Raw genomic sequence first — 10991 nt, forward strand, 5'->3', positions numbered from 1 at the left:
ATTGGTTGGTTCATTCAGGCCCGGTGGATTCTTGTAAATGACATTAGGAGCACTAGGAGGAGCTCCACATAGCAAACTATAGGCTAATGTGAGATTTTTCTAGGCAGCCTTACAGCTTTGATTGGGCCCAAAAAAATCTGGCCAGACCAGACCTGAGCCCCGAACAATTCTGTGCAAGCCTGAATTGAGCCCGAACCACAGAAGGGCCTAAGCCCGACCAGAACCTGAATTTTCTCTAAAAATAACAAAAATAACCCTAACTACATTCTGTAAACAATATTGTGTATTATTGTTATTATCAAAACAAATAAATAACAAATTCACTCATTAATTACCAGAAATGGAATGTAATATTCAGAGGTATGTTTTCATTAGTGTATAATCACTTGAAAATAAGAACTGTGTTTTCGCTACCTTAAAATGATGATGTTTTTATCTACAGAGGGAATGGGTCCTCTTCTACGTGGTCTGCCATGTTGAACTTTCATGTTGAACTTTAATGTTTCTACAGTAGCCCAGAATGGACAAACCAAACTGTCCTGTCCTCTTGCATGAACTGACTGAACAGATTATCTCTCCCTGGACAGAAAGAAAAACATATAATTAGAAAGTGTCCAAATTCCCATTATGGTACAAGTTAAGTATTAAGCATACCACAAATTATACAAAAGAATACACAAGATATACAAATAAGCTCTAAATGTATAATAAAGATACAGCTTCTGAGTTTCTATACAATGTATCCCATGCACACTTCCTCACTGCAAGATATGTGGCCAATAGACCATCTGTATTTTTATCTGCACATTCAACCATCTATGATTTGTAAAAACATGTGTATACATACAGATAATAAACTACATACTGACGATGCTTTCAGAGACCTGACCATCAAGATGATGTCAGATGAAAAAGCACAAGCTTTCCTTAGGGTCTGCCATTATGACGCTACTGCTACTGCTACTGATGATGTCATCAACTAAAGACACAGACCATATAACCTAAATGACAGCAGTACAAAGCCACCAGCAGAGGGAGCTACATGTAAAACAAAATAATAAAATAACTTCAATAAGATTTCTTGGCCATCGTAGTTTCTCCTACACCCTTCACAGCCTGTTCTTATTTCCAGGTCGTCAAATATACAGTGGCGTTGAAACACACTGAAACATTAACTTCAACACTAGCTCAGTTTGGCCACATATTTGCATTTCCCAGTGAGCTCTAATAAACCTCCTCATGGTGTTTCCACTTAATCTGGCTGATTAGACCTCTGCTCATGCTGAAGGTGGGTGGAGCTATGCAGGAAATTTTGTGAGGTCACCAAACATTATGAACCAATAAGAATGATAACCTTGTGTTATTCTAAGAACAGCTCAGCCCAACTTTAATGTGAGCAGAGGTCAGATCATAAAGAGTAACTGAATACTCCTGTGTGGGTGTGCAGGGCCTTTCATTATAGTCTATAAGTTTAGACTTGAGACTGTGAGAGTATTTCAGGTTATTAATGAGTACAGCAGCTCTCAGGTGTTCTGAACCCAAGACACCATCAAACACAACGACTGATCAATTTAAAGAATGACTCAGACGTTCAGCGAGACTCACAGTCTGTGATTAGCAGAACTGTTGGCTCACTAACCAATCACAGTCAGGACGATGGCCAATAATGTCCTGATTTAGAGAAATAATGGATGAAGTTAAACCAACTCCATTACTCTCTTTAATGGGACACCTCACAGTGATTTATCTCTGTCGATTACCAAAACAAAAAAAACAAACAAACCAAAATTGAAGACCATTTTTTACATTTCTTTTGGTTAATGTTGTAAGAAACATTTGTTTAGGTATTAGTTAGTTCAGCTGTAAGTGAGTAACAGTTTCATCTTTGTGGGTCCAGTGCAGAGAGAGCACCAGCACATAGACAAGCCTGGAAACGTGAGACATGTGGTCCTGATGTTGAAAAGGTGTAAATGCATCCACTTCACATGTGTAATCTTTATTGCTCCCATATGTAACTCCAACAGTAAGCGCTCTGTGGAAATGACTACTCACTGGTCTGAAGATACATTGAAATTAACCATGGTTCTATAGGGGTGTAAGATATTGAAATATATATTTATAGATTTGGAAATAAAACAATGTATTGATTTCTAATGGAGTGCCTTTTGTATGACTGAATGTGTTGAAATAACTGGAGCTGCCTTTTTCCTGTTGCTAATGAGGGAAAATGATAGGGCTGTGTATTGCGATACGATACGTATCAGGATACTACGGTGGCCGACAAGGGCAAACGCGCCGCAAATGGCAAAACGCTGCCAACACGGGAATAATGCAAATCCAGAAACACACAAACACATAAAACAAATCCAACAGAAAAACGCAGCAACAGAAAAATGCTGCAATCACAGAAACGAAGCCAAAGCAAAAACTTACAAACCCACAAAACAAATGCCAAAGAAAAACTGCAAATAACAAAAACACACGAAACAACAAAACAACTCCAAAGAGAGAAACGCTGCAAATTTGCTCGACAAAACGGGAGAGCGTCAGGTCACTAGGGGAACCCGACCTGAGGGATGGACCAGTCCTGTGGGACCAGACCCGAAATACATCAAGAAGAATTTTTTCACTGAACATAACCATAACTACCACTTAGTCTAAAATGTGGCCACAATGGATCATTCAATTCACTTCAGTTTCTTAGCACGTTATTTAAAAAATGAATTTAACTGAATGTGTTTGACAGCACCAAACTGGCAGTTGCCACCCCATACCACCCCTCTAGATCTGCCCCTGGTCAACAAAATCACCAAAAAAACATGAATGTCTGTACAAAATGTCATAGCAATCCATCCAGCAATTGGAATATAGTTTGTCCCTAGAGCTATGGTTACACCCAACAACATGATCATTGTATGACTTAATAAGCCTATTGAGGATCTATTGTACTATGAAAAAGTGCCCCAATGAATTATGGGATGCTGTATCTAAGGATATAATACAAACTCAAGGCCCCTTAGCAAGGCCCTTAACCCCAATTGCACCAGTGGAGCTGCTCATCAGCCAGCCAATCAGGCTGTGGTAGTACTGGGCAGCTTCCAGGTGTGACTATGAACAGGGTGTTCCTAGAAAAGAGATTATTGCTCTCAGTGAATGAAGGTGAATAAAGATCATCATCGTGTTTCATCTTCAAATGTTGAAAGAATATGAAAGCAGAATATTAAATCATACACACTCAATACACACAGCCCAAAAGGATAATGTTGCATAGAAATTAAGATATCTTTGGTTAAAACTGAAACTGTATCAGTGATCTTTACATAATCTTAACTGAAGTAGCAATAGTACATTTGCCATGACTGTACTGTAGTTGCCATGCGCAGATAAAAATGTTAGCATTGAATATAATCAGAATCATCCCATATCCATGTTGTTTCAGCTGATCTGGTTGTTTTGTAAATAACAGTTTACAGTTTGTAAAGTCTTCCAAATTAAACCAGAAAATATGATGTAACTATATTTGTAACTTTCTATCAGAACACCTGTAAGCCAAACGGTGAAGCAGTTCAAACCAAACTCAGATAGCAACTCTTGTCATTGTATCACCTTCTGCATGTGTGTCCAATCTGGGAGAGGGATCCCTCCTCTGCTGATCTTCATGAGGTCCATTTTTTCCCATTTTATCTTATCGAGGGTCTAAGGGCGGAGGGTGTCCTATGATGTAAATAGAGAGAAACCAGTGATTCTGGGCTGTACAAACTAACTTGCCTTGTTATATTTGTACAGATAACTAAATGAGATTAGGTTAATTCAACAGCAGTTCGACAGGGAGTCTTCGCTGCAGAACTATTCAGGAATTCACAGTTGTACCTTGAAACTGCATCTCTGCTCCATCATTGTTTACACTGTTTTCAACATCTCCTCAGGCTCTCTCTCCCTCTCTAAGGCCCAGATGGATCTATTCTCATCTCTCCACTCTTTGTGCGGCTTAATTGAGCCGACTGCCTCCACTCAGCCCGTTGATTAATCGCGTTCTCTGCCTGTGTTTCAGGTTTGAGATGAGACAGGGAGAGGAGAAAGCAAGCAAGGGTGTTTTGATGAAGAAGAGTCTGAAAAACACAGCGCAGCGAGAGAATGGAGAAACTTAGTGCAGTAAATGGAGTTCAGGAACTCCATTATGAGTGTGATTACAGCTCTGTATGATAAAATGTCTCAGAATGGACCCAGCAGTGACAGGCAGCTCCTGTTCTTTTCTAACTTTGTGTAAAGTGTTGACGCCCCTAGACGCCCAGAACAAGCAGTTTGACTAACCCTAATGCCTGATGAAAACAAAACTGATGGAAGAAGAATTGAAATCATGTTTGATTCAGCAAAGAGTCACTTTGTACAGTGTTTGTCATCTGGTGTGTGCACACCCATACACACACATATCTCGGTACTTCTAGGTGCAAACGTCTAAATCTAATCCCTCAAACAGTCTGTGAAGAAGTGAGGACCAGAAAAGTCCAAAATATCTGCTTTTGAAAAAAAATCTCTTTACTTTACAAAATGTCCTCACCATTAAATTTGTCCTCACATTTCACAAAATGTCCCAATTTTTAAAGATATCTTAACATGCCAAAAACATTTAGTCAATTTCAAAACCAATTTCCACACAATATATTTACACTAACAAAGTCCATTGCCCTCATCACAGGGGGGTGCCTCTGTGTTCTTAACAATGTTACAGAAGTGCCATCATGGATGCCCAATTCTAAGGTGCCCTTCCAGTGGAGAAATAAATTGTGGTTATTATTTAAAATATTTTTATTGAGCCACAAGAAGCTATACATACAGTATATAATTGAGTCAGTGTCCATTTCATCCATATAAATAATAAATAATCAGCACATCAGGCCCGACTGACAGCAGAGGAATTGAAAGCAGCTTGGACAGGGCCAACAACCATAATCTGTTCTTCAACAGGTTTGACACAATGGCGCCTGCTCATCCTCCCCCTAATTCATCTATTGAGTCTCTAAAAGGTCCCTCTGCTGTGGATGACATCTTGCCTCGTTCCTGTGCCAAAGACACCCCGTCCCAGTGGCTCCAAGGACTACAGACCGGTGGCATTGATCTTACATATTATGAAGACCCTGGAGAGACTTGGTCAAAGTTCATGGTCAAACCTTGCTTGGACCCACTCCAGTTCACCCACTAGCCCTAACTGCGAGTTGAGGACGCCATCATCTTCCTGCTGAATTGCATCTACACCCACCTGGACAAGCCAGCGAGCACTGTGAGGGGCCGAAATGTTTTTTGACTTCGCCAGTGCTTTCAACAGCATCCGACCAGCTCTGCTGGGTGAGAAGCTGAGAGCAATTGAGGTGGATGCTCTTCTTGTGTCCTGGATTGTCAACTACCTGAATGACAAACCACAGTATGTGTGCCTGCAACACTGTATGTCAGACAGAGTAGTCAGCAACACCGGGGCCCTGCAGGGAACTGTCCTTTCTCTCTTCCTCTTCCCTCTACACCATGGATGTCAACTACCACAGGTTGAGCACAGGGCCATGGTGGGTAACTTTATCACATGGTGTGAGCAGAACCATCTGCAGCTCAACATGACAAAGACTAAGGAGCTGCTTGTTTCCATCCACAGGGTCAGTGTAGACACTGTGGACAATAAACTGGACTGGGCTAAAAACACACTAATCCCTCTACACAAAGGGCCAAAGTCGTCTCTATTTTCTGAGGAGACTGAGGTCCTTCAACATCTGTCAAACACTGCTGAGGATGTTTTATGAGTCTGTGGTAGCCAGTGCTATCCTGTTTGCTGTTGTCTGCTGGGGCAGCAGGTTGAGGATAGTGGATGCTAACAGTGACATTGTGGGGGTGGAGCTTTGACAGCAGTGTCTGAGAGGAGGATGCTGTCCAAGCTACGTGTCATCTTGGACAATGTCTCCCACCCACTCCACAATGAACTGGTCAAACACAGTAGGACTTTCAGTGCAAGACTCATGCCACTGAGAAGCACCACAGAGGGCCACAGGAAGTCATTCCTGCCTGTGGCTACCAAACTCTTCAACTCTCTCTCCTCAGAGTGTCAGACACTCAGTAAACTGGTAATGTTCTCTGGTTAATGTGTAATATTCTGGCTTATTCTGTCACTAATACTGCAGTCTTTTATTATTAACATTATCAGTACCCACTTATATTTATCGTTGGTCATATACTGTAGCATACACTTACTTCTATTTCTATATATTGTCATATATTGTGTTATAATGTACATACTTAGACTTTTATTATATTTTACTATTTTATATTTTTATTTTATATGTATATACATATACATTTCTATTCAACTATTATTTCTATTCTTTAATGTCATGTCAAGCTAAAGAGCAGCTTCAGCAACAGACTCATTAAACCACGCTGCTCTAAGGAACGATACAGAAAATCGTTCTTCCCCACTGTTATAAGGCTCTATAACTCATCTGCCTCTGTCAGAACCACAATTACAGAACTGGACTAAATATACCTGGGGAACATATACTTCATTATATACTATCATATGTGATATGTGTTAATATAAACCATGTTGATATTATATATCATATTTATACAATATATTATTATTATATTAATAATATTATATTGTTATTACTATTATTGTTATTATTATATGTTATATATTACAATTATTACTATTATTATTATTATATAACAATGTATAAGATATTATCTATTGTATGTATATCTTCTTGTATAGTCAAGTATCTATTATACATATGCTATATATCATATCATATCTTGTGTATATACATATGCGTAGGCTACATATTATATATATTGTGTATATATATTACAGTATGTATGTATGCACACCTTGCACAGGCTGAATATATGACACATGTTTACATTATATCAATATTAATGTATAATATCTATGTGTATACATGTATATCTGTTCAGTCATCATATTATATATACATATTAGTATTATATTATTATAAATATTATTAATATTATCATTATATATTGTTATTATTATATACTGTTATTAACAATAACACTACCATCATGTCATCAGTACTATTACCACCATCTTGCAACTAAAAGCTAAAAACTTTGCACCTTACCTACCTTTTTATCTTTTATCTTTTTTTATATTTTCTATCCAAGTATTTTATTCTATTGTTGTATTTTATTCTATTGTATTTTATTGTATTTTAATGTACCTGGCTGCTATAACGACCCAATTTCCCTTCGGGGCTTAATAAAGTCTATCTATCTATCTATCTATCTATCTATCTATCTATCTATCTATCTATCTATCTATGTGAGCAAATTGAGCAGCTATAACAAACAAATTTCCCCCCGGGGATCAATAAAGTTTTTCTGATTCTAATTCTAAAAGAAACAATGAATTTACCCTGTGAGTAACCATTATCTGTCTAGTCTCAGACTGATGTGGCTCTGAGCCATAGAACTGATAAGAAAAATATAGATTTTGTGATAACAGTACACAGGTGAAACAGAATTAGGTTCCTGGTTTGCAGCCAGTTCAATAGAAATGAGTGTGGCTGCTTTGTATATTAATCATATTTAATCAGTTCGTTTTGACTGTGGGCTAGCTTGAGCAAACATTATGAAAGAGTTTTCACTTTCCTCTCAGTATCAGTGTGGGTCATGGTGGTGCAGCTTTGCACAACAGCTTAGTTTTAAGATAAGTTTTACCATAACAACCTGAATGACAACATGATAAAACAAAATGCCACTTCGTCAAAATAGCTAAGGACCCTACTGGTGGTCTTGTGCATGCTTTTACCCATGCAGGTGACTACAAATCCTGTAAACTAAAGTTTTATTTCAAGCTATCCATTGATTTAATTTAATTGAAATAAACCTTTAGTCTTAAAACAGCAGCAAGATAGTCCATGATAACTAATTTAATTGTGTCTGATGTAAGCATGCTAATATTTGCTAATTAGCACTAAACACAAAGTGCAGCTAAGGCTAATGGAAATGTCATTAGTTTTGGAGATGAAGGGATCACTTCACACTTATTACAGTGCGTCCTCACAGAACATGAATGTTTGCACAAAATTTCACATGGACCAAAGTGGTGGACCAAGTGTAATGGAACAAGATATAACAGCCACAATGAATGAAAATGAAGGGCTACAGATCCTTGGATTTAAAGCTGCAGTAGGTTTTTTTTTATAAACCAAGGCTCATTGATGCACGTGGGGAGTGAAGGCTGGCTCATGTGGTCCGATCCAACAGACGAGCTACTGTAGCTCAAACTGCTGAAACAGTTAATGCTGGTTCTGATAGAAAGGTGTCAGAACACACAGTGCAGAGCAGTTTGTTGGTCTGGGGCTGCAGAACATTCTGACCACCAGGGTGCTCAGGAGGTCACAGTGTTATGGCTGAAAGTTGCCTACTTCAGCTTTAAAGGTTAATTATTGTGTTTATGTTACCTTAGAATGATATACCTACGATATGTGTTCCATGAGACCTGCCATGTTGAACCACCATGTTTCTACAGTAGCCCAGAAGAGACAAACCAAACACTGGCTCTAGCCACAGGACAGGGGCCAAAGAGCCGCAGGTTGCCTACTCCTATCCTACACACAGCCTATTCTCATTTCCAGGTCATCAAATACTGATGTGAACTGTGTTCAGTTAGTTCCATTTTGCAACTTCAGCTCGAGATGCCACTAAATCCTTTACACTGTGTAGTGTTTTTGGTAGTTTCCAGTTAGTCTGAATTGTGCATACTCATTCCAAATTACCAAACTCCTGAGGACACTTTTCTGACAGTTTTAGATCAATAATAATTACTTGGCTTTTTATTATTTTATTTCCTATCAGCTTTTTTATCTTTTTATCGCTCTTTTATCACCGCAGAGGAATTTGAGCCAGAGCTCCACCAGGACTTGTCCATATCTTTCTGATAACACACTCCGCCTGAAAACAAACAAATCAAAGTTCAAACAACAAATCCTGGATTCAAACTGAGTGAAAAGTAAAGTCTCCACCTCTATCAACAGCTTTGTTGAAACTGGACGACATTCAAAAAAAGATAAAGTTAGTGTGAGACAAAGCAGCCACAGCAGTTTCAGCTTAGCTTCACTACTATAAAAGGACCTTCAGCAGCAGCTGTGGAAACATTCGGTCCAGCAGAGAGTCAATCATGAGAAGTCTGGTGTTTCTCCTCTTTGTGGCTTTGGCCAACGCAAGAACCTACCAGCGCTGTGAATGGGCCCGAGTGCTGAAGAATAATGGGATGGACGGCTACCATGGCTACAGCCTGGCCAACTGTGAGTATCAGCTTCACAGCAAAATTTCTATGTCAATTTTCCATTTTTTATATGTGTAAATCAAGAAATTGGTTTGCATTCATTCTGGTGAAACATCAAGTCAGCATTTTGCTTTATAATGTTGATGTTGACCTTTCAGACAAAAGTTGTCTGCAGGTTTCGATGTCTGACATTGTTCTATCAGGTGGTCTATACGTGGCTCTGTTTCCTCTGCAGGGGTTTGTCTGACCCAGCATGAGTCGAACTATAACACCGGAGCCATCAACCACAACACTGATGGATCTACTGACTACGGCATCTTCCAGATCAACAGTCGCTGGTGGTGTAATAATGGCCTCACCCCTACGTCGAATGCATGCGGCATCCAGTGCAGCGGTCAGTGACAAACCACCACACCCAAAGCTTTAACTACACAAACTGTGGCGCAAGTTCTATTCACAAGTCCAGCTGTGTCCTGCTTTGAAGCTAAAATAGTCAATAGGAGTGTTTATAATATTAACAGTGATTAGAAATGACTCCATATAATTGCAGTTCTATTAATGTCCACTTTGTAAATCATCATTCAAATCCAAATTTGTATTTTTTCATAGAGCTTCTGACCAATGATGTCAGTGTGGCAATCAAATGTGCCAAACGCGTCGTTAGGGATCCCAACGGCATTGGAGCCTGGTAAGATCTAACCATGTGACTCAGATACAGACTGTAATCACTGCACATACCTTCACGTATGGAGAGATGAGTTATGTCCTTTTGTCTGGTTTCAGGGTGGCCTGGCGCCGTTACTGCCAGAACCGCGACCTGAGCTCCTATGTGGCAGGATGTGGTCTTTAATCAACACATGGAAGCAGGACAGTGTCATCAGCATAATAAAATTCTCCAATGTTCAGCTGCAGTGGATTAAAATGTTTCTGCTGTTTGTATGTCTGATGTATGTCTGATCTGACAGGAGTAAAACACAGTTACTAAAAGTGTAGATGAAATCAAGTGCCATCGTCAAATTCAAATCAAGTTAATTCAAAATGTTACTTTCTATGTCATCAGTTTATTCTTTACTAAAATATGTAGTCTGTGAAGAGAATTGAGCTGATTTCAACTTTTATTTGTTGTTATTGTGCTCATTTTAAAATGTTGATTTCCACTAATGACAGTTGTTAAATGAACATGAATGTTAAAACATTGAAGGGATCATTTGGCCCCAGAGGGTACAAGGGCAAGTTCCAGTCATTTCAGTCTTACTGCAATAATGATCACAGTAAGTAGCTGTAGTAGCCTTACTGTGCACATGAAAGATATGATTCCAAATATGACCTTATTTTTGACTTCAGTCAAAAATAAAGGAAAGTGCCAGTAATAGTGCAAATACATTTAACTGTACTATAATTGACTTTTCCTAAGTCCTGCCCCTTTTGGAACCTTGATCAACTTTCTCCTTTCATGTACTTATATGCTATGTGCTAGTTGAAAAGACAACCACATTTTGAAGATGGTTAAAAGATAAGAGCAACATTTAGTCAATATCATAAGTTGGCCAATGTAACCAAAACACTAGCTAACTAGCAGGCAAATATACACCAATCATTAGCCAACAACTAGCCAGTTAACTAGCCTGCTAACTAGATAGCTAATGATTGATCATTGATCAACTTCAAATCACATAATTTAAGCAAGAAAGTTTGGGGA

The 10991-nt window shown here is 38.8% G+C and overlaps 1 protein-coding gene across 1 annotated transcript; it reads left to right on the forward strand.

The window, feature by feature from the left end:
- Positions 1 to 9001: 9001 nt before the first annotated feature.
- Positions 9002 to 10197, forward strand: lyz (lysozyme). Its single transcript, XM_051413564.1, has 4 exons — positions 9002 to 9311; positions 9528 to 9686; positions 9902 to 9980; positions 10076 to 10197. The coding sequence occupies exons 1-4, from the start codon at positions 9185 to 9187 to the stop codon at positions 10140 to 10142; spliced, it is 432 nt and encodes a 143-aa protein (XP_051269524.1). The 5' UTR covers positions 9002 to 9184; the 3' UTR covers positions 10143 to 10197.
- Positions 10198 to 10991: the final 794 nt, after the last annotated feature.

This window comes from Dicentrarchus labrax, unplaced genomic scaffold, assembly GCF_905237075.1.
Source record: "Dicentrarchus labrax unplaced genomic scaffold, dlabrax2021, whole genome shotgun sequence".
Lineage (NCBI taxonomy): Eukaryota > Metazoa > Chordata > Actinopteri > Moronidae > Dicentrarchus > Dicentrarchus labrax.